Source organism: Eulemur rufifrons, chromosome 30 (genome assembly GCF_041146395.1).
Source record: "Eulemur rufifrons isolate Redbay chromosome 30, OSU_ERuf_1, whole genome shotgun sequence".
NCBI classification, from domain to species: domain Eukaryota; kingdom Metazoa; phylum Chordata; class Mammalia; order Primates; family Lemuridae; genus Eulemur; species Eulemur rufifrons.
The window spans coordinates 41358892-41382974 of NC_091012.1; the positions used below are offsets into that span (position 1 = coordinate 41358892).

The following is a 24083-nucleotide window of genomic DNA, read 5'->3' on the forward strand; positions in this document are numbered from 1 at the left end:
ATCTTCCTAGCTCACCACTTTTTAAATGAAGCGCTATCAAATCACCTGGAAAGGATCTCGTGTTTCTAGCTCCATTATTTGTGTGGATAGTGGTGATGGGGGCTTGTCTAGCTATTTGTTTGTACTTTAGTCAGCAAAGCTAGCCCCCTCATTTAACAGGAGAGAAAACAGAGATTCAGAGAGGCTAGGTGACTTTCTCAAGGTGGCAGAGTTCATTAAGGTCAGGTCTGGGGATAAAAGTCCAGTCTGTTGCGCCTCAGGGTTTTATGCCCCCCACTGCTGCTTGAGTCCAACCCAGTCTCAAGACAAATTTTAAGTCATTGTGATCTGCCTTAAAAGGGTAGCACACTAGTGAATAAGAGACATCTGCTAAAGAAAGGACAGCTATGGGGGAGGAAGGGAGGAAGGAGGAAGATTAACAGGATAAGGGGGTATCCCACTTTCAGCAGGCACTGCCGCAGTCTTCTATGGCTGAAGCCAGGCCACGGAAGATGGTTCTAATATCCATCAAAAGCATAATCAGGTCAAATTTGTTAAGTAAAAAAAATAATGAGGTTTATACTTCGGAAAAAGGAGAGCTTTATTTCTCATAAAGGTTAGAAGAAGCCTGTTGGGTGTCCATTCCAACAGGCTGGAAAGCGTAGCCCCGGCCAGAAGCCAGGCACACGTCCTTCAAAGGACAGACAAAAGGAACAAGACTTTATAATGAGCGAGGTGGTCAAATATAGGTATTCAATCAGCTATAGGAGGAGTCATGAATATTTACGAAGGCGAAATCATGCGTTTGTAATTGTGCTTTATATTTCTCCCAACCCGTTATGGTAGAGAATTCAGTTTTAAGGTGTTTCTAGGGTTCCCTTGGCCGAGAGGGGTCCATTCAGTTAGCAGAAAGCTTAGGAATTTTTTAGTTCACAAACTCATAGAGGCAAAGAGTAGAATGCTGGTTACCATGGGCTGGGGGAGGGGCAAATGGGGAGATGACGGCTAAAGGGTACAAACTTTCAGTTATGCAAAATAAATACGTTCTGGAGATGTCATATACAGCATAGTGCCTATAGCTAACAATACTGTATTTTATATGTAAAATTTGCTAGCAGGGTAGATCTTATGTGAAATGTTGTTACCAAAAAACAAAACAATAATAATAAAGAGGGTGGGAGGAAACTTTTGGGGGCAGTAGGTGTGTTTATGGCTGTGATGGTGGTGATGATTTAACATATCCCCAAACTCATTGAGATGTCTGCATGAAATATATACAGCTTTTTATATGTCAATCATACCTCAATAAAGAGGTTAGAAAAAAGCACGTTTTTTCAGACACTAGTTTAGAAAGGTGAAGACAAGAGGTAGGTTCAAATAGAGGAGCCTGTTGGCTAAGAGCACCCCAGATGTGCTCCCAGCCCCCGTCTATAATATCATGGGGCTCAGGGGAATGCAATGAGTCCTTCACTTGGTCCAATATCAAAATCCTCAACAAAATGCTCTTTGTTTAAAATAAGCTCAAGGCTCTTTAAAGTTCAAGAGGAAAGAATTATTTATTTACTTATTCATTCATCTATTTTTTTTTTTAAATGGGGCTAAGTCACTTTAATCTTTGCACATAATGTAGTTATGGTGCGGTCACTTTCTGCCCTTGCTATAAGATGAAACAAGAGACTAGGTGGTCTTTCCCAGGGTGTGCGGAAGACACTATTCCCTTTACCACAGACACTTTGCAGATGCGTCTCTCACATCAGTGCATATACCGAGAGCCCCATTTTGTACTCTGGTAGGCTCCGTGGAATATAAAAGAAGTATGCCTACTCTTGCTCATGGAGCCATAGCCATAACTTCGCTGGAGAAATAAGCAAACAGAAGGAAAGTTAATAATGAAGAAGAGAGCTGTTATTTCCAGAACTTTGTCTTTCATTGCCCGGCATCCACAGTCTTCTAGCCACGTCTCTGGCTGCACCTCCCTTACCAAACACACCCCTTTGTTCCTTGTATTCCAGTTATTTGTGTCTACGAGCATCTTCTTTACTAGAAAATTAGGTGCTTAAGAGCAGTGCCTCAATTTGTGTCTGTTTCAGCCCCACTGTCTCCACCTCTGCCCCTCCTTCTCTTGCTTCTACCTCTCCACATCCACTGCACCCCAGCATCTAGGACTGTGCCTATCACATTCTAAATGTACAATAAATATTTGCTGATTGAATTCGGGAACAAACGAATGACACATCTTAGTGCCTGGTTAAATGTTAGATGGGTATTGTTCAGAGGAGGGAGAGATGCCCTCAGGCCGCATCAGGAGAGACAGGATAGAGGAAGTGGCACATTAATTGTTTTGACATGTGAGTAATAACAGTGATTCCATTTACTGAGCGCCAATATGTACCAGAAGATTTGCATAAGTTATCTCACTGAATATTCAAAGAATCTCTAGTAGAGAGGGAGGTCCATTACTATCCACATTTTACAAATGAGGAAACTGAGGTTTAAAGAGGTTAAATAATTTGTCCAAGGTGCTGGAGCTGGGATACAAAACCATGTCTATTTAATGTGAAAGACTGAGCTCTTTCCAACAAACTAGGGTTTGGATGGGAGCAGACGAAGAAGGATGTAGGTCATTCAAGATAGGTGCAATGATATGGAACAAAGGGCATTTGGCAGACAGGGAGGGGACCAGTATAACCAAGGAAAGGTTGGGCCTGACAATGACACTATATTGTTGGTGATAAAGTTTAATTAGTCAGCGAACATAATATAAACCCCTAGAGACAGAGAGAGTTTCAAATTTATAAACAAAATTGTGTATAAGATTATATAAAATAGCTACAGTGAATATATATGAGAAAAACCCTTGGGTCTTCTAATGGCATTTGAATTAATAAGGCAGACTTTGGCCTAAACATGTGCCTGACTATTTTCCGGGAGAGGATGGCTTAAGCAACTAAAATAATCCTCTCCCCAAGCTAATGGTCTTTTCTTCCCCTACAGGTTTCATTACAGCCTAACACAGAGGCCAGTTTAAGGAAATGGAGTGGAAATAGTGTGTGTTCATTTAGTCTTGAGAGCAGAAGCCAGTTGGGGAGCATTACTCAAAACCTGCGGCATATTTTCCCCCTCCAAGTGTTTCAGGTTCAGCCTGGGTGTAGGCTGTAATCTTAAGGAACAATCACCTGTCAGTCTGGTCCCTTTCATCTGTTCAGGGCAATTTGGCCATATGAAGGGAACCATTTCTTTCTTTCTTTTTTTTTTTCTTTGTCTTTTTTTTAAAGATCTTGCAGAAGTGAGCAAGGGGACTGCAAGGATGTCCAATAGCCAGAACTACTTCGCCTGTCACTGGGTAGCTGAGACATGGTGGATGAAGGCTGTCATCCCAAACTCTGCTCCCTGAGTATTTTCAGGCTGCGTCTACACCAGTAGTTATCAACTCATTCTTAGCAGTAGGGCTTTTCAAAATGAAATCTAGGCAGACTCAAAGATACACAGCAGATTAAAATGGAGTCACTCAGGGAGAGGCAGAGTGGGGACCTAGAGCCCTATCTATTTACCACTTCACACTACCCCATCCCTCCCACTTACGGCAGACTCTGAAGTCCTGCCTCAGGACCCAAGGACTGCACAGAACATAGATTGAAAACCACTCATTTACACAAAGGAAGGATGCGGTAAATGCATTGCAATGATTCCATGAGCCCAGGTTGCATCTTAACACCTCTTCTAGTCTTTTTTCATCTGCCAAAATTGAAATGGAGAATGGTGACTGGCAGGCAGATTCCCCACCAGGAGACATTTGCAGGGCAGAGAGGGTGAGAAGGGAGGAGAATACGCTTTTTCTTGGTATTCCTATTGCCTAGCACAAAATGCCTTACCCATTGTAGGCATTCCGTAATGAATGGTAACACTGCCTCCTATATTATAAGAAGGCAGAAAAAATAAACATCCATCCACAACATTATGCATCTGTTTCTTCCTTGCCATCAAGTGGGGGATAGAGACCAGATAATCAGGTAAAGAAACCCACAGCCTCCAGACTTGATGTGTTTGCTTTTAAGGACAAAGCTGAGTATGTCTAATTAGCCCCTGAAATATGGCTGTCAAAGGAGGGCAGGTGAGAAATGAATAGTAGGCGAGGCACAAGGCATGCAATTGGGAAAGGACATGATGATCTGTGTGAGAAAAGGACAACTATTGCAAACCTGGCATAAGGATGGCAAGAAGACATTGTCGGGGGAAAAGGGTACGAGCCTGTCAACTTTACTTACATGGAGAAGCACTTTTTCCCCAACGTTCCTAAGAATCCCTGGGAAGAGCGAACTTGTGCCTAGTTAGTTTTTGCAAGGTCTTTAGAGACACTATATTGCTTGTTTTCACACCCTCCTGGTGATGCCAGGAGGAGTGACAAGAACGATTATCTACATTTCACAGAAGAAAGGGGAGCAGTCCTAGGAGAGTAATGTGGGTGGGCAGCAGCAGCATACTATTTTCTGACAAAGATTACAACTAAAGCAGGTGCCGGGGTGCCTACTGTGAAGGCACAAAATAGCTTGATCACCCTTGAAGAGTCCATAAGCACAAATGGAGGAAAGGAAGGTAAACATGCAGACGTTGGGTAGAGAGCATCTCATTAAAGCCTGTGGAGCACGAATCTCCTCCCCAACCATGATGAGATAGAGGGACACTCTTGAGGGGCCACTTGGAAGCAAGCCCAGCCTTCCTAATTCTGTCAGTTATGATCTCTGTTGCCAAAAAAGCAAAACTCATTGGACTCCAAAGCTGGGAGAATCACTACCCTGGCTCAGCTCCTCAGTCCAGCCATGCTGTGTCTGCCGAAGGTGCCTGGACATCCGCCCCGAAGGGAATCTTCAGAATTTGCTACGGGCCATGCCATCTAAGCAACTGATGAGCTCTCCTTGAATCAATGTCATGGAATAGTTTTCAGGACTAAATGGGATAATGCATGCATTTAAAGCATTTTGAACAGGGCTTGGTGCACAAGAAACACTCAATAAATGTTACTTCTTATTATTGAAAAAATTCCTGGCCTTCATTGCATTTAGTGGTCTTTACCATTTTTGTTGGAAATGAATTCTGAAAGTTATCTACCTGCATGTAAAGGTGTAAAGGTTTCTTGTCTTCGTTTTTTTTTTTTTTTTTTTTGCAGGTACCTAAAATTATCTGATTCTAATATCAGAATGGCCTGCGCTTGGGCCCGATGGAGTAGGGAAAATAACTTAGGATTTAGAGCTAAATGAACCCTGGTTTCAGTCATGGCTCTTCCACTTACTATCTATGTGGCTTTGGGCAAAATACGCCATTTCCCTCAGCCTTAGTTTTCCCATCTGTAAGATGTAGATATAATTCCTGCCTCATAGGATCGTCAGTAAAATTAAATGCAGTAACGGATGAGAAGGCTCTTTGTAAACTATAAAATATCATATAAACAATGATTTTTTAATTATTATTAGGAATTCCAGGCTTAGCCAGACTTGCCTCTCTTCTCCCTCATGTCCCCAAATTCATTCCAAGCTTTACAGACAGTGATAGCCAAACATACATTAGGTCTGCCAGACTGCATAGGGCTAGCCAGTTGATCATTTTGATTAAATGATCCACTCAATTCAAGCAAGCAGTTTTCTCAGATGTTCTCATCTTCTCCTCTACTCAACCCCACTCAAGTGACCCAAAACACTGGCTCCTGTGATGTACTCTAAATATATCCTTTAAGCAATACGATGGTCTTCCCAGACCCTCTTCACCATCCACAATCTTTTCATGGATGCTAGGCATCCGTGCACTGATGATTTGTGCTTCAAGTGTATGTGACATCTTAATTATTCAGTACAAATGCTACTTCAAGCAAGCACTAACAGATGGTGGCCTGAATTTTATAGCATTGCCAGCATTTTCTAGGCAAAATTTATAGTTCACTCATCAATGAGCTGAGTCCTGTTTTCATTTTTGTTTAAACTTTAGCAAGCGACCATCCTGAAAACCCAAAGCATGTTTTGTAATTAAATAATACCCACTGACCAATAATATCATTTCATTTCTGTTCTCCCTACTCCTCCATTCTTAGGTTGCTTGCACGCAACACACAAAGTAATGAAAGTGTCCAAGCCAGGTGCTGGTGGTGGAGTGCCAGGCAATATCACCTTTATTCTCAAGTTGAAATACTAAGGAGACAGTGAGATTTCACCACTCCCTACAGGCCCTGCAGAACTCTCTACCCACTCAGACTTATTCCAAGTAAGGCTTCCACCAGCAGAACCAATCTTCCGATCTTTGTGAATCTAAGTCTGATATAGTTCCTAAGCACAAAGGATATCTCCAGAAATGGTGGACAAACTTAGCCTCGTAAGATAAGCCCAGATGTGATCTGAGTACTGGCCCATTCACATATTATTAATAACTACATGACCTAGGACAAGTCAATGTCATCTCAGGTTCCTCCTCAGCAGAAAGGGCTAATAACACTCTATAGGCCTCTTGTAATAATTAAACAAAATAATATGTAAAGTACCTTGCACAGTGTTTGACACATAAAAAAAACTCCATAAATTATAATTAATAAAAGCATATTATCAATACATGTTTGCTATATGTGAGGAATTGGTCCAATTTCTTTACATGTGTTAACTCATTTAAATAAATCAAACCTTTCCTCAAATGTCACCTTTTAGTGAGGTTTTCCCCAACCACTTTATTTAGATTTATAAATTTCCTGCTCCCATCACTCCTTATCCCTACCCCCTGCTTTTCCCCAGTAGACTTATTCCCTTTCAAAATACCCATATTTTACTTATTTGTTTGTTTAAAGATCGTATCCCTCCACTAGAATGGGCATAAAGGGCGAGAAATTTTGTCTGCTTTGTTTTCTGCTGCATCCCTAGAGCCTAGAATAGTACCTGGTATCTAGCACTCAACAAAAATTTTAAATGAATGAAGAATTTAATCCTCAAGAAAACCCCATGACACAGGCACTATTAGTACCTTGTTTAGCAAGTGAGGAAACTGATGCAAAGGGAGGAGATTAAGTAACCTGTCCAGGGCAATGCTAGGATTTTAAAGCTGTAATTGGGCTCCTGTATTTGCTATCTTAACTGCTTTACTATATTGCTTCTTTTAAAACACTTATGGAAAGGGAGGGGAAAGAGAGAAAGAGAGAGAGAGAGAGAGGGAAAATGGGGAAGGGGAGGAGAAAACATGAATGAGAGAATGAGGATAATGAGAAGAGTGTATGTGATTATGAACCATAGGGTTTCTTTTCCCTTTTTTGCCCCTTTTTGTCCCCCTCATTCTCCCTATGAATAGGATTTACTTTCCTCTGATGAAATCTCTGTCCAGTACTTTGGGACTCTAGCTTTGGCCATGTGATGAAGGCAGTGATAAACTATTTGTTCTCAAAATAGTATCTTCAGAGGACACTACTATTTGTCGACTCTCTCTCTCCATTGTTATATGTGTCTTTTTACAAAGTTAAGTGGGTGCAAATTATTTACACACCAAAAAACACATAGCTATTTAACACGTACTAAAGATTCTAGCCAGTGAAATAAGGCAAGGGGAAAAAAAGCCATCCATATTGGAATGAAAGAATAAAACTGTCTTCATTCACAGATGATATAATCTTCTATGAAGAATATCCAATGAATGTCCAATGGAATGTCCAAAAAAATAACTCCCAGAACTAATGACTGAGCTTAACAAGTTTGCAGAATACAGGATTAATATACAAAAAACAATTATACTTCTATATACTGAAAATAAATAATTAGAAATTGAAATAAAACAATACTATTTACCACAGCATCAAAAGTATGAAATACTTAGGGATATATCTGAAAAAAGATAGGAAGGGTATGTACCCTGAAAACTAAAAAACGTTGATGAGTAAAATTAAAGAAGACCTAAATAAATGGAGAGATAGACTGAGTTCATGGTGACTCAACACTGTTAAGATGTCAGTTCTTCCCAAATTTGATATACAGATTCAACACAATCCCTGCCAAAATCCCAGCAGGCTTTTTTCTCTTTTTGTAGAAATTTATAGGCTGATTCTAAAATTCATATGGAAGTGGAAAAGACCTACAACGTCCAAAACAACTTTGAAAAGGAAGAATGAAATTGGATGGCTCACACCACCTAATTTCAATACTTATTATAAAGCTACAGTAATCAAGACAGTGTGATATTTGCATAAGGATAAACATATGGATCAATGGAATAGCATTGAGAGTCCAGAAATAGACCCAAATACATATAGACAACTGATATTCAACATAGGTGTCAAGGTAGTACGGAAAGAGCTCAGATGAGAGCCAAAAATATTAGGGTGAAAGAACAGATGGAGAACTGATAAATGAATGGACAAACAGATGAGAAAATGAAGGAGGGAAGAAAGGAGGGAGGGAGAAAGAGAGAGATGGGAGAGAGAGTGAAGTTTTTTTTACTACTTGGAGAAAAATAGAGGAGTCCTGTCTAACGTCATTCTTCCTTGCATTCGTAGGCTTTCCTGAGTGGGAGAGAGAGGAGTCTAATCCCAGGCAGCACCTGGGAACCGCACATAACTCTGAGCTCCACCAGAGCAATGCAAGTGAGAATTCTCAACTATGCATGGAAAAAAAAAAAGTCATTGGGGACCCCTGTTCTAGAGAGGAGCAATACGTTGCCTCCAAGATTTTGTATGGCTGGTGAGAGGAGAGAAAAATGGCTTCTGGGTTTCAAGGCTTGATTAACAGACCACTCTTCTTGACTAAGCTATAGAACCACGACCAGTATGGACAGTCACATATTTGGTGGGGGTGGGGGGCGGCATTTATTATGTCAGTAAGTTTACTATACATCCTATCCATCACAGAGTTGCATGTGAACTTGGTGGGAAATGTTTCCATGGCCCGACTCTTTCTTCCTGGATCTGCCACTCACTTGTCACATCCAAGCTGTGGGCATTATTGATGTAGAGCTAGCAGTGCCGGGGCTTCTGCTTCCCCATTTCAGGAGCTAGCAAAAGCAGATAACCAGGCAAGCTGAGCCAACCAAAGAGCTCATCAGAATCATACTGGCCAGGTCACACTGTCCCCAGCTGCAATACGCTGGCAGCTGAAACAAACACAATCACTAGTTGACATTTATTGAGCACTTGCCGTGTGCCAGGCACTATGAAAGCCTTACTTGGATTATGATACGTAATCCTCACAATATCCCAATGAGGTAGGTACAAAGCTAATACGTGGTAGAGCCAGGATTCAAGTCCAGGTCTATCTGACTCTAAAGCTGATGTCCTTTCAAATACACACAAGGCTTCCTGATTAATTTATTTAAAGAGATCTTTGAACAGCCCTGTGCTGCAGCTGGTTAGCACTAAGTTAAACATTAAAGTATGTCAAGCGTATGTTATTTACCCCTTGTTATTGAAAGTATTTTTTCAATGGCTTAGGCTACTTTCCTGCCTTATTAATGAATGTATTTTCTGGGATAGATTTGAATTTTTTGTTGTGATCAAAGGTCTCACACTATCCTGCATGAGGAATATTGAAGGAAAAGGTAATTATGCTACAAATGAAGTCATCCTCCAGCCCACTCTACTAAAAGCCATTTTTAGGAATTCATCCTGACATCAGTTTATGCTTTTGTCATTTGTCTTTTTCTACAAAGGAGCAATTGCAGAGAGAGAGAGAGAGAGAGAGCACGAGCGCGCGCGCGGTCATTTTAATACTTTTGTTTGTCACAAGTTTTTGTGATATTAGACTTGTTCTAATAGCTAAACTAAGGAACGACTGACATCATATCACATAAAACTGCAGTGATTATTTGAAAAGTCAAATACGTGGCCATTTGATTGCTATGTTCATACAGCACACAACCATTTGGAAGTGAAAGAACACTCTCTCACACACACTTTCATACACACAGAGGCAAATTAAGGAGTTTTAGCAATAGTCACAGCCTACTGTCTTAGAAGCAATGCATGGCTCTCAATTAGAGGAAATGGTATAATCACAATATAATATGCAGGACTCTGACTCCAGCGATGAACACAGGAACAGCTGAATCCGAGCATAAAACTGCTCCATGCTGAACCCATACAGAGCAAGCAAGACTTCTTCCCAAGTTCTAGGACCTCCCCTTACCTTTTTGTTAGTCTTTATCTCTCTAAGGCAGAAAAGTTTTTCATTTGGTTCCTGCCAGCTGAAAGCAAAAGGGTGTCAGTATGTTTAGTTTATTTATGAAGCTATGTGCTCCTGACTGCTCTCATCTAGACACTGCTGAATAAACTTCTCTATGAGATGCTTTTGGCAAAGACACGTTGGAGTCAGTCTTCCTGTGACATATGTGACCAGGCTCAGCCCCAGGTAGATTTGTGAAGTGAACAAGGTTTGACTTGATCATGTCATATCCCATTGCTGTACACTTTTGCTCCCATTTTAATATCCCTCCTTTTCCTTCGCTTAATTCATTCAAGCCATCACTTATAGTACTTAATTCAACATTTATAGCGTAATCTACCAGGCACTGTGCTTGGGTGCTCTGCTCTGGCCCTGTAATATTTATGGTCTTCACTAGTATTTGAAAATTGGACTTAGTCCTTGTCATTCCCTAGCCTGAGCCTACGTGAAAAACATCTCAGACTGAGAGGAGTGATCGATTTCCATCATCATCTCAACTGCTTGCTATCTAATTTTTAAATGGATGCCTCTGAATGTTACGTATTTTTTTATATATATATATATATATATATTCATTCTCTCTCTCTCTCTCTCTCTCTCTCCATCTCCTCAGCCTTGGTTGGCTGATTTGAGGGAGAATCGCTGTAGTGATCTATGAGTTCTCTTTATTCCTTCGTTGATGAAGGAGTATATTAGAGGCTCGAGATAGCTCAACAATGATGTTGAGAAAGGGTGACTGTCCAAACACAATCAGAATGACGTTATTTTGGAGGAAAAGTGAAGCATTTGAGAAGTGTGTGCCTTTTCCTTTCATCATCACTACTGCTACATTTTTTTTAAAAATGAGATGATTCTAATTTCTCCAGAAAGTCGCCGTTTTCACAGTGGCTGGCAGAGCCCACCTACACAGAGGGAAGAGCACTGGGTCGGACATCCTGAGGCCTGGCTCCTAGCCTCCCTTGGTGTGATTAGCTCAAACATCATGTTCTCCAGGAGAAGAATTGTAAAATGCATTACAGTGGAAAGACCATGAGACAAGTATTAGAAATCCAGGCTTCTAGGTTGCCTCTGATAGTAACTAGATAGATGTGTGGCTTGTGGAAAGAGACTTACCTTTCTTGAGTCTTAGTGTCCTTATCTGTTCAGCGAAAGAATTAGTCTCATGTAAAGTACGAAAATGTTCTGATACAAAATGAACATTATAAAAGCTCTTTGTGGCTACTGCACATGCTCAGCTTTGACAGTTTAAGTGCTTTCTGGGGACAATCCAGTGGGTCAGCAAATGGATTAACCGTGGCCGGCTGTGTTGGCCAGAATAACAGGTTCACATTACCAAAGGGAACCAAATGTGAGGCTACATGCAGTGGCCTGGCCTGGTTGGTCATGGGTCAACTTCTGCAAAACCTATACTTCCTGATCTCAGTGGTACAGCTCCAAACTGATGTGTTTTTTTCTTTTTTTTTCTGTCTTCTCAATTTGGCTCACTGTCGGCATACAAGAAACTGCTTGCACCTCCCTGAAAGTCATTGCCAGGGTAGTCTGGCTCTGCTGCTCAGACATATCCCATTCCATCTGTTCTCCCTGAAACCGAGGGCTGGCTACCCTGCGTCAGATCCATGCAACGAAACAGCGCAAGCAGAACTGACATAACGTTTAAGCTGTGGGTTTCCTAAGCTACTCAGCATGCGACACTGAATCTCAGTAGGCTCCAAATGGATTGACAGTTGGAAAAAAGGTGGAATTAGTCATTCAATTTTAGCTTGGCCTAATCCACAACTCCTACTTGTTCTGACCAACACACAGGATTCTGCCCACCTGAATGACAGACTTGCATTTTCTTCCTCTGACCTAGCCTTGCTACATGAGAGGTAAGTGGATAATATTAAAGGGTTCACAGGTCACTTCTCAGGGCCTTCATCAATAGCCCCACATGACCTCTTCCCCATCCGACCCAGGCATTAGTTGGGGGTGACTATTTTGGCTCCAAAAGCACCTTATGATGATTTCATTGTAGCACTTAAACACCACATTAGCATCCTCTGTCTCTCATACTAAGACTGTGAGCTCCTTGAGAGCACCTATTGTACCTTACATTTATCTATGTGGCCCTAGAGTCTAGCACAGTGGCATAAAGTAGATGCTTGATATGTTTTAGTTATTATTGTTATTACTATTAATGGTGCCAAAGAAAGTTTTTACCAAAATTGTTCATTTGGAGACCTCAGGTGGGCACACTACAATCCTCTCTCAGTCTCAATTTCCTCATGTATAAAATAGAAATAATTATAGTGCCTGTTTCATTAGCTTTTGGTGGGTGAGGATTAATGAGACAAAATGTATCAAGTGCTCAATACACAAGTTGACCCACAGTACAGCACTCAACGGGTATTATTATTATTTTCAGCCATGATGCATATTTGATGCAGCTTGACTTTTGCATTTTTTTTTTTTTTGAGACAGAGTCTCACTCTATTGTCCAGGCTAGAGTGAGTGCCGTGGCGTCAGCCTAGCTCACAGCAACCTCAAACTCCTGGGCTTAAGCGATCCTACCGCCTCAGCCTCCCGAGTAGCTGGGACTACAGGCATGCGCCACCATGCCTGGCTAATTTTTTCTGTATATATATTTTAGTTGGCCAGATAATTTCTTTCTATTTTTTTAGTAGAGACGAGGTCTCGCTCTTGCTCAGGCTGGTCTCGAACTCCTGACCTTGAGCGATCCACCCGCCTCGGCCTCCCAGAGTGCTAGGATTACAGGGGTGAGCCACCGCGCCCGGCCTGGAGAAATTCTTAAAAACTGCTCCATATCCCACTGTCATTAGGTCAAATAACGTCAGAAAACTCAGCAGAATAGCACCCTCCATCCTGCTGTTGTGGAAATGCAATATGGGAAAAAGCCCTGGGGTGCAAACATCTACCTATCCCCTCCTTACCGCAACACACACCAAAACCGAGGAAATGCATAGACAATGCAGCAGGAACTGCAAATCACAACTCTCTCTGAACTAGGGCACAGTGCCTAAACATCCAGAGACACTGTTCTATAAAGTGTGAAAAATGCCCTTCAGAGTGTCACTATATCCAAGGAAGGTCAATACTGTTCCTGTTGAGCAAGGTATCCTGAGAAGGAGAAAATGTGCAGTGAGAGAGAAAAAAAAAAAAAAATTCCAAACCAAAAATCTTCCTGAAAAGTGATAAGAGATAAGTGAGAGGAGGGGTACAGTGTAAGGGAACCTGGCACATATAGCCATGAAGAGTACATGGGAAAACTTTTAAGTTTTCACTAATAACCAACAAAACAATGAAGAATTAAAAAGCACTAGCTCAATCTGTAATTCACTATACATGGCAAATAAAAGCCACCTAGCTCAGAGTATGCGAAGAGGGAAGCCCTTCACTATGGCAGAAGCTTGGGATGTGTCCAAATATAGCAAGTGTGATATAGATCATGTTTATCTACTTAAGAATGTATTTATGCAGGTCTCCTGCTGTTAAAAGCCCGAGTATAATATTAGGTATGCATTCTCTATGTCATCTTAACTCAGATGCTACCAACTGCTCCTTTTGTGCCTCACGCTGAGATTTCCCCACTCAAAAGGTAAGAGTGAGCTCCGGCAAAACCAAAAAACGAAACAACGCCGCTTTTGAAATACAATATCAAATCACAAATATCCATAATTATACATCAGGGTCTAATAAATGGAAATTGTGCCCTGCAATTGTCAGCGTGACAGGTATGTACAAGGTGCCCAGACAGGGTCTGCCATTTCTGCAAGCGTGGAGTTAAAAGCAATTCTCCAATGCCATCTCTGTTAACTGAGAGTGCACGTTAACCATGAATTGGGACTAATTGGAAAACATTCAGCTGCTTGGGAATATGTGCATCAATTCCCTTCCTTCATAATTTATACAGCATTTTGATTGTGGTGTTCAGCAATAAATAACTGAAATGAGTTCTAACTGCTCAGAGATTTAGTCTTATGTCTTTACTGCCATTTTTTATGTTCTCCAAGATAGCCCACATTCAACTTTATATGCAAACCTGAAATGGTATTCAGGAGGAGAAGGAAAAAAGGCAGCCAATAGATCTTTCACTTTGGGAATTGAATATAAGATCATATTCAAAGTGCAGCATTTACGGTCCAATGCTGAATACATAAAATATATGACCATTACAAATTCACCTTTCATTCCAAAGCCGTGCTCTTGTAGTGACATATCTTACTGCTAGATTAGAGCCTTTAGCATGATGAAGGCATCTTTCATCTTCACCTAGATGCAGGTCAGGTGCTCTTTCTGGGCTGTGTTTACACCTGTCACAAGGCCCCACACCCTGGAGAGATAGCTTACAGAGAACCCAAGTCATTCACCAAAGGGCTGCAGCCATATCGAGGGGGATATGCCTAATTGGAGGTATTTCATCTGTACAGGATCACACTGTCTCAGATTTCCATGGTCTGCTGAATCCAAAAGGAGAGGTCAGCCAGTGTTGTCTTCCAGAACAAGCCCAAGGAGGTAAATCCAATATCACAAATACTCAGCCAATACAAGTTTGGTAATACCAAAAAGACAGTTTCACGTGGGACATGGTACTAGGAAATGAATATACATAGCATGTCATTTAGTGATATGGTTCAAACATAAGTGTACTTAAACCAGGAAATTTACAGAATGGCTTACCAGGTTCTTCTAACTCAACCCTAAACCTCAATGTATGGATCAAACACAGATTTTCATGGATTTTGCAAATCATAAAATGATTAATCGGTGTTGCTGCTTCTTTTTTCCTTAATTTTTGAAACTCACAGTACAGATATGGAATTGCACTTATGGACCTCTGTCCTTGCCCTTCACGGGCAGTCTTTCCAAAGTCATCTCCCAACTTTCCCATCCTTCTCCTCCTCCCTCCTTAGTCCTTCATGCACCCAGTATTACTGACACATGCCTCGTTTCAATTCCCCAGTGACTAGCTCAATGTGAGGCACACAGAAGGCATTCTGCAAATCTCTGTTGAATGAATATGAGTGAATGACAAAATGAGGACAGCACAAGGCTTTTCAATAGTTATGTTGGACGTACAGGAGCACTTTTCACTTACTTCCCACTCTTAGATGTGTTCCGGGCCTTTGAGGATGACGGAGAGTTGGCACCTGGGTTAGTGTTTGGAGAACCCCGTCTATCTTTACTATACCCACAGAAAGAACAGAAAAATTATATACAACAAGGACCACAGAGACAAAAAGCAATTAGTCACTTCATTTAAAGACTTTCAAGATCAGCCTGACTCTCTCTCTCTTCTCTCTCTCTCCTCTCTCTCTCTCTCTCCTGTAAAAATAAAGCATGATCTTATCCAGTGGTGTCCTTCAAAGGTAAAGAGAGTGGGAGCCATTGGTCAAGTTCAAAGAAAGCTATCCTTTTGGCATTCAAAGCTTGAACTCATGGATTCCATTAATGATAGCACCACAGCCCAGGCCCCAAGGGAGGCTCCAGTAAAAAAAAAAAAAAAAAAAAGGTATAAAAATAACTACTTTTTAACATAAAAGCCTTTATTTCCAGATGCTGAATTCTCTGCATTACATGCTCAGTTCCGAAGCTGCTGACTTTTAGTGAAGTATATGGATGCCAAATGACTTCTAAAAGTCTTTGGGAGATACTATCAGATGAATTAATAATTTTCACTCATAATGTTACATGGGAAGGCCGTGAATTCAGATATTCTTTCAGGAGAAGCACCACCTGCTTCATGAGTAATTGAATTTAAATCTCCACCTTCAATAACTCCACAGCTTATGTCAAACCTTGGAAACAATTACGAAATAAATCACAAGGAAGGTGTGTTTAATCTCATCAGGTTAATAAACCCAGACAAATTAATCACCTAAAGGTAAACAAAAAGGAATAATTGATTGGAGTCTTCTTGATTACTTTATTCTATTTCCTTTATCAAACTATTTTACCATTATCTTCAATTCAGCCGCTCTGCCTTGAAATTATTACTTTACTTCATTTTCAGATTTCCATGGAAACCAATTCAAAGCCCTTCTCTCCACTTGACGATGTGTGGAATTATTTATCCTGATTTCATCAGAAAGATATTTTTTGTTAGTAAGATGTACGTCAGCAGAATCTTTTATAAAAAGTGAAGGCAAAAAAGAAAAAATGCACATCGTGGCTTATAATGTGTATAATAGAACCTTCCAATGGCACAGAATATTGTCTCAGAAAATGTCAAAGCGCTTTCTCGATATTGATGAACCTTTTAAGTACCTCTGAAATAGGTGTCTGCAATAGCTGTATTGATATGTGGGGTGGGCTGGAGGGTTCACAAAAGATATTCTGCCACCCACCCATCAGTTTCAAATAAGTACATGGATGTGATTGGAACAAAAGATAATCATGGGTTCCTGGTGATTGCAAAGGTAATAAAGATGTGTGTGGGCACAGATAAAGGCTGTACAGGAAGAATCAGACAGATAGCAACAGTTCCAGTAGTTAGCACTCAGTGTCTAGAAGGTCCCAAAAGCAGCTCTTTGAAGTGGGAGACACCCAGGCGAGCTCTGAGTCTGTTGCTGGGGTGGGTGGCCCTGAAGAGAGTGGGCACACATTCTATCCCAGAGGAGGTGGCAGAAACAGGTTGGGATGAAGTGCTGGGATTCCTGTTCAGCGTGAGGACCATTTCTCTGTGCTGCTCACAGACTCACCAGGATGTGAGTCACATGATGACTTCCTGGCAAAGGATTTTTTAGGGATCTGGGACTTGAGACCATACCAGCTATCCTGTTTACCAGAACCAAGCTTGGAAACTAAGTGATAATACTGAACAATTAAACAAAAGACTCTAAATAGGAAGAATTCAAAATTGTAGCTTTCAGAAGTTGGTGCAGCGTAATGCAAAGGACGCAATACAAGTGGGTTTCTACTTCCTCACTTCCACACCCTGGTCATTGGCCACTGAGCCTTCCTCCTCCTAGACCCTCACTTAAACAGTAGGCGGTGGGAAACTTGACTGGACACATTCAGCAACAAGGGATCTTTAGATGTGTCTCCTGCACATTACTGGGCTCAGAGCATGTGGTCATTTAACTCTTCTCAGTCACTAAGCTCAGGCATCCATGTGCTTTTGAAAAAAAGTACACCCATCCCCACCTACATTTCTACATTCCTACATCTGGGCCCTCCATAATCTACATGACAAGTGACCCATTTCAACTCAATGCATGGCACTGCGGGACATCAGGGAAAGCAGGCAGCTGGTGGTGGCAGCCTTGTTATTGTTAACTGCTGCTCTGGAGAGGGGTGGTCCTGGAGCAGTAGTCCTTTAAAAGATAGGAATAAGGACCCTGTGACCTACTGCCAAATCCTGCAAATGTGGCTGGCTCTGTGGGGAATAAAAACAAAAACATTCCCAGGAATAAATCACATGGTGAAGGTAAATCACATAGGCACCAACACTAGGGGTGAAGGTAATCAAATAACTCAAAATTTTTGCTCTGTGCAAATGACAGACCCCTTAACAGCGGCACAATGTTTCTGAAAGTAGGGGTGGGGAGACAAGAAGAACTTGTGGAAGGCTTAGATCCTAGGAGCTTAGTTTTGCAGATATGCTAATGACTTGGATAGAGAGATTTGCTGAACACTGATGGGCAAAGTCCTCATTCCTCCCCAAAGGTCCAGGCTGGGTAGATAAGCCTGGGCAAAATGTTGTAATTCTGAAACCTTGAGACAGAAGCAGATCTAAAACAATGATGTCAAGGACCCTGAGTTTTCAAGAAGTGACCGATGAGAGATAAAGAGAAAATACTACAGCTGCAGATGGTCTGGGAGCCCAAAAGATCTGGAAAGACATGGATCAAAGACGCAAAGATTAAGATACTGCCAAAAAAAACCCCGTCACTGAAACATCTGGCAATCCCAGGGATTTCCAGGAATAAACCCTGCCTATTTCTAGAATATAAAGATATAATTTGGGATATACGAGACTGGTGAGGGGCTACCTTGAATTAGAGTTTCTAACCTACATATCTGAAAGAGACCTACCCCAGTTGTCCTTCTTTTGGTCTGTCTGTTTCTAGAACACCTGTCAACCTTCTTCATTTTCATCTCTTCTTTGAATTGTAATCTCAGAGGCTGTGGCCTGAAATCCCTGAGGGGGCAGACCCAGTCTTCTTTCACCCCACCTGAGTAGCTGTCCTCTTTTTTCCTCCCTCCAGTGCCTCAATGACCAAGCCTCATCAAAGGCCTATGAAAACAATTCCAGGTGAGTTTCTGATAGGACAAGTTAATGAGTGTCAGCCTTCCGTCTACCTGGTCAGCTGTCTCTATCTATCAAGAAAATCTTTTCCCACAGGCTCCATAAATGTCTCCAACACTACAAACGTGAAAAAACAATCCTGTGGTATTGTGCAGTGTTTTCAGGTGGGAAAACTGTGACTAACTAAACTCTTCAGCATTTTCAGTGTTTCTGATTGAACAATTTGATGCTGAAATGGTGTCCAGTGTACTTAAACCAAAATGGCAATCAGATCCACTCTGATCTAGATTTTTCTCTTAGGTCAGAGAGATACTTGTGGGAGAATTTAGTGGATTAAAACACACTTCACTCACTTTCTGGATGCAGAAAACTTCTGCATTTCCTATAGTACTTTGTATGCTCTTGTTGGAATTAATTCATTTCAGACCCATGAAAAATAGTTGTGCAGCTGCAACTACAAGAGTATTGAAATTTTAAAAATTAATTTTCAGGGTTCTAGGAAATTTGAAATTGTATTTCAGAAAAGAGGGCTGGGAGATAATACTTACTGTCTACATATCTTTTATTGTCTATGTATCTTTTTGTATGTAGCGCTTTACGGTGTTGCTTATATTTTATGGTTTATCAGTCTTTCCAACTAGCTTTTAAGTAAGTGGGCACTCAAAAAATACTTGTTGGCCGGGTGCGGTGGCTCATGCCTATAATCCTAGCACTCTGGGAGGCCGAGGCGGGTGGATCGCTCGAGGTCAGGAGTTCCAGACCAGACTGAGCAAGAGTGAGACCCCTTCTCTACTAAAAATAGAAAGAAATTATCTGGCCAAATAAAATATATATAGAAAAAATTAGCCGGGCATGGTGGCACATGCCTGTAGTCCCAGCTACTCGGGAGGCTGAGGCAGTAGGATCGCTTGAGCCCAGGAGTTTGAGGTTGCTGTGAGCTAGGCTGACGCCACGGCACTCACGCTAGCCTGGGCAACAGAGTGAGACTCTGTCTCCATAAAATAAATAAATAAAAAGATACTTGTTGAACAGATAAATGAAAAGGCTGCATGTGGACTCAGTGGAAGGAAGTGTCAATAACAAGGTCTGGCATGGGGGTGAGAGAAGGAAGGAGTAACACATGACACATATCTTCCATCCGTGAAGACGAATGCTCTGGGAGAACTGGATTCTAGTTACTGATGGTTGATCATCATGTGCATCAGAAAACAGGTGAGTTTAGAAAGGATTCTCCAGCAAGCTGGCTTGGATGGTTGAATAGTGCCTCTGAATAACAACAATAAAGCTATTGCATTACATAGCTCTGAATGTTTCCCAATGTTTCCCAGTTTTTGTGAGTGATAACTTGAGATGAAACCCAGGCTGCGGCTGAGGAGTTGTTTCAAGTTTTTCTGGGGGAAATCATGGCTACTCTTTGCTTCCTAGAGATAACTCTTGGTTGGCTCCTGAATGCTCCCAAGCTGAGAAAATGCACTTACAATGTATAGACTCTCCGGGGGATAGAAGCTCATCTAGTCTGCCTTCCAAACAGGTGCTTGAGTCCCCTCTACAACAGATACACCACGTGGGCATCTTTTGAAAAGCTTTTAAATCATGATTGCTTCCCCATAAAAGCCTGCTTTTCTCCTTTCCAGGAGGCTCCCGTTTCTGAAGTATTTTTGCCCTTGTTCTTTTACTGGGCAAGACAGCTCTTCAAATATTGATTTCCTTTAATTAAAGCTGATGAGCCTTCTGTATGTCATTTTTCTATCTTGTTAGGTTATGTCCTGAGTGGTTTCCTTTCCTTGCTCCAAACTTTTTCATTTTCATTTCTTTTACTTGAGGTGTCTGAATTAGAGTCCTTACACCTTTAAGCATCCTCTGCCCATTATCTGTGTTTCTGTTCATCATCTAGCAAAGAAAGTTCAGTTCACTAAGATGCACTTTCCTTTAGCTTTCTACCCTAGTTTTCCTTTGCCTAACTACGGATAATGACTGAGGACTTTAGAAGAGAAGGGAAAAGCTCGTCTTTATTGCTATGAAGCCCAGTGTAACTATGATCTCTTAGAAGCAACCTCATAAGTTCAAAGCTTTTATTCAGGAATCCCAAATTCTAATCCCAGCTGCCAGCAAGGCATTTAACTTCTTGCTGTCTTAGGCTTCTTATCTATAAAGCAGAGGGAATTAAACTGATCAGGTAAACCATTCACAGAGAAGCTCACCGTTACTTTGTAATTACAAAGCTCTTGGAAAAGGCAGCCAGGGCACTCGCATTATCTTGCCCTCTCCCCTTCCATTAACTTTTCACTCTAAGAGCTCACCACAGGGCATCAGGGACTGGAGCAATGAGCTCATTGATTATTGTTGCTATTTTGCTCTCTTCACATCTTGGCACATGCTGTTTCTGCCCAAGGAGTGGCAGTCACATCCCCGAATGCCTCACTAGGATCAAGAAAGTACATGAGTCAGTTCCTAAATTATATTATTTTCTCATTTAAGCATGGACCTTGGTTATGGACTATCAGAAACCAATGGAACTGTGTTTTACAGTTATAAGTGGTATTGTGAAACTATTGTATTCACATCCAGCTCTGGGCTCCTCCGTTAGATCAGGGTTGAGAAGCAAAAATCATAGTTCTGGGATTGGATGGTTTGTGGGTAATTGAGATCAAAATATGATGGGAGCCTGGGCTGGAATGGTAGTTACGGAGGTGAAAAGAAAGAAACCATGTCCAGCATATCCATGTCCAGCATATCAAAGTAAAATATGACACAACTTGGGGGTTGACTACATCTGGGGAATGAGAATAAACTCTAATTGAAAGCTGCTGAGAAAGTTTGGAAGTTGGGTGACTGGGAAATGAATTTACTCTGCCAGTGAAAGAGACAGATTACTTGAGAGGGGGACCTGGGCTAGAGGAGATGGTGATGAATTTGGTTTGGAGCGTATCGAGTTGGGGTATCGATGGACAGTGTCTGGCAGGCAATTAGAGAGACGGCATTGGAACTCAAGAAGAAAGACAGGGTTAGATGTACAGTCATTGCTCTGAAGTGGTACTGAAAGCCATGAAGATAAGCAGTGAGCCCTGATGGGACAGTGATCCATTGTGATTAAGGAGTGAATGTTTTGGAAGGTCAAAATCTGTTTCCTTCCATCCCAGTTTATGAGGATTTTTTTTTTTTTTTTTTTTTTGAGACAGAGTCTCACTCTGTTGCCCGGGCTAGAGTGAGTGCCGTGGCGTCAGCCTAGCTCACAGCAACCTCAAACTCCTGGGCTCAAGCGATCCTGCCTCAGCCTCCGGAATACCTGGGCCTACAGGCATGCACCACCATGCCCGGCTAATTTTTCTATGTATATATTTTTAGCTGTCCATATAATTTCTTTCTATTTTTAGTAGAGATGGGGTCTCGTTCTTGCTCAGGCTGGTCTCGAACTCCTGAGCTCAAACGATCCACTCTGCAACTTACCAACTGAATCCTTTAATGTCTCTGTGTCTCAGTTTCCTTGTCTGCCAGTCCTCCTTCTTAACGCTATTATATAGTTTTGAAAATTACAAAATACTAACCAATTTATTTACTCAGAAAACATTTCATGTGTGTTGGCCGTATGCCCTTTACTTGGGGATACAATGATGAGTGTGACAAGGTTCCTACCCTCAAGTGGCCCAAAGCCTAGTGGAGGAGGCAAGCATGTTAACACATACATGGCAAAGCAATGTACCAAGTGAAATAAACAAGACTGAAAAAATGCCAGGGAAATAAAACAGGGAACCATACCTATGCTTGGGGGGATCTAAGAAACTAAAGATAAAATTGAGTTACTATTATGAAAATTATGTTGGGTTTGTGTTAAAAATCTGTAAATCAGAAAAAAAAAACTCTGGGCTTTGAGAATTTTCACGAAACAGAATGAAATTATGCTTAACCTTAGTTTGAAACCCTTATCTCTCAACAGTGGCTCATAGACTTAATCATACAGTAGAGAAGAATCTGGAGTATTTTTAAAACGCAGATGGTAGGGCTTGGCCCCCAGAGCTTCCTATTCAGTAGGTCTAGGATGGGGCCTGAGAATTTACAATTCTAACAAGTTCCCAGGTGATAGTGATATTGCTTGTCTATGGCCCACACTTTGAGAACCACTGCCTCATAAGAAGCATGAAACAGCCATGCCTGGCGGAAATTGAGAGAGAACAATCAGTCATATGCATTTCCACCCCGCCCCTCCCGCTTTCCAGACAACACAATTAGAATTTGCTGGATGAAGTAGCCCCCACTGTAGGGCTCCTGAAGCAGGAGAGACACGGATGAGAAGGGCAGCTGACACCCATCTCTGGAGAAGCTCCGCTTTCCTGAGAAGTGGCAATTACTGCAAACACTACAGAGTCGAGCTCAATAGCAGGTGAGACAAAAATTGGATCTGACAGCATTAATTGAGCCCGAAGTTCTATTTACTGAAAATGATCTGGCATAATTAAAAATTCACAACTGAAGCCTAGTTGGTGAACATTATACATTAGGGAGTCCCCAGAGTAGGCCAAAAAAGTCTCAGTGAACTTTTTAAGAAAAGCCAAAGGAGCCAACCGCTTTGGCAGGAGTTAGCACATGGAGAAAAAAGAAAAGTCAGTCCATTTATTTGGAAGTGAGATTCTGATTTTATACTACAGAATGATATGAACCAATAATGTTGGCGGTGTGGAGAGATTCATTTCCTTTTACCTGGTGAATAATCACTTTGTTTTCACTTTCTATTTAATATGTTCTTATGGGATTTTCAAGAATGTCCACTCTGCCTGCACATTGCATATTAACTTCTTTGAGGACAAGGGCAAATTGTGTTCTTATCTGTTCACAATGTCTCTTATAACATTTTTCACATAGAAGGTTTTCAATACCTGTTGACCGACAGCCGTACCTGATAAATTTGGTTTCTCACATGTTTATTGAATTGAATTAACTGACCGACACATTTTATGTTAGAGGTTTATTAAGGGAGTCATATGGCTTTGGGTTTTTTGTTCAAATTACTTAGGTCAGATCACACTGCATGCCTATTGCGGAACCACTTCTGAGCTGCAGTGCCCACAGATATGAAACTCAAGTGAAAAAACAGTGGGAGCTAGCAACTTTGGAGAATGGCACTGCCAGACTAACTGGAGGCAGCCTTGGTGTTGTGGAAAAAGCTTGGACACTGAAATCAGGCAGAGCGTGGGTCTGTCTTTGAGGCAGCTAGAAGATATTGGACAAGTTAGGTCATTGAGGCAGGGTTGGTCCTACCTAAGACCTCTGATTTTGACACTGGGGCTTAGGGCACCAATTCTCTAGCTACATGTTGTTGTCCAAAGACAAAAGCATTCAGCAGCCTGAGGAAGAGCGAGACCCCATCTCTACAAAAAAAAAAAAAAAAAACAGAAAGAAATTAGGTGGACAACTAAAAATATGTATAGAAAAAATTAGCCGGGCATGGTGATGCATGCCTGTAGTCCCAGCTACTTGGGAGGCTGAGGCAGGAGGATCGCTTGAGCCCAGAAGTTTGAGGTTGCTGTGAGCTAGGCTGACACCACGGCACTCTAGCCCAGGCAACAGAGTGAGACTCTGTCTCAAACACACACACACACACACACACAAAAAGCATTCTCCTTGTTGCTGAAATTGGTGTCTAAAGTGCTTTCTAAGGAGACAAATGTATCCAGGATTTAAAAGCGCATCTG

At 41.5% G+C, this 24083-nt stretch overlaps 1 protein-coding gene across 2 annotated transcripts in view; it reads right to left on the minus strand.

Annotated features, from left to right (window-relative positions):
* The window catches only part of LOC138378120 (heparan-sulfate 6-O-sulfotransferase 2), a 321943-nt gene that overhangs the window by 23025 nt on the left and 274835 nt on the right, over window positions 1-24083 (minus strand). The window contains exon 4 of one of the 2 annotated variants that reach the window (XM_069463423.1): window positions 15244-15330. The exons of the other annotated variant lie outside the window; for it this stretch is intronic. Coding sequence (XP_069319524.1) covers window positions 15244-15330 — 87 coding nt within the window. The remainder of the gene's footprint in view (window positions 1-15243; window positions 15331-24083) is intronic. 2 annotated transcript variants of the gene reach the window in all.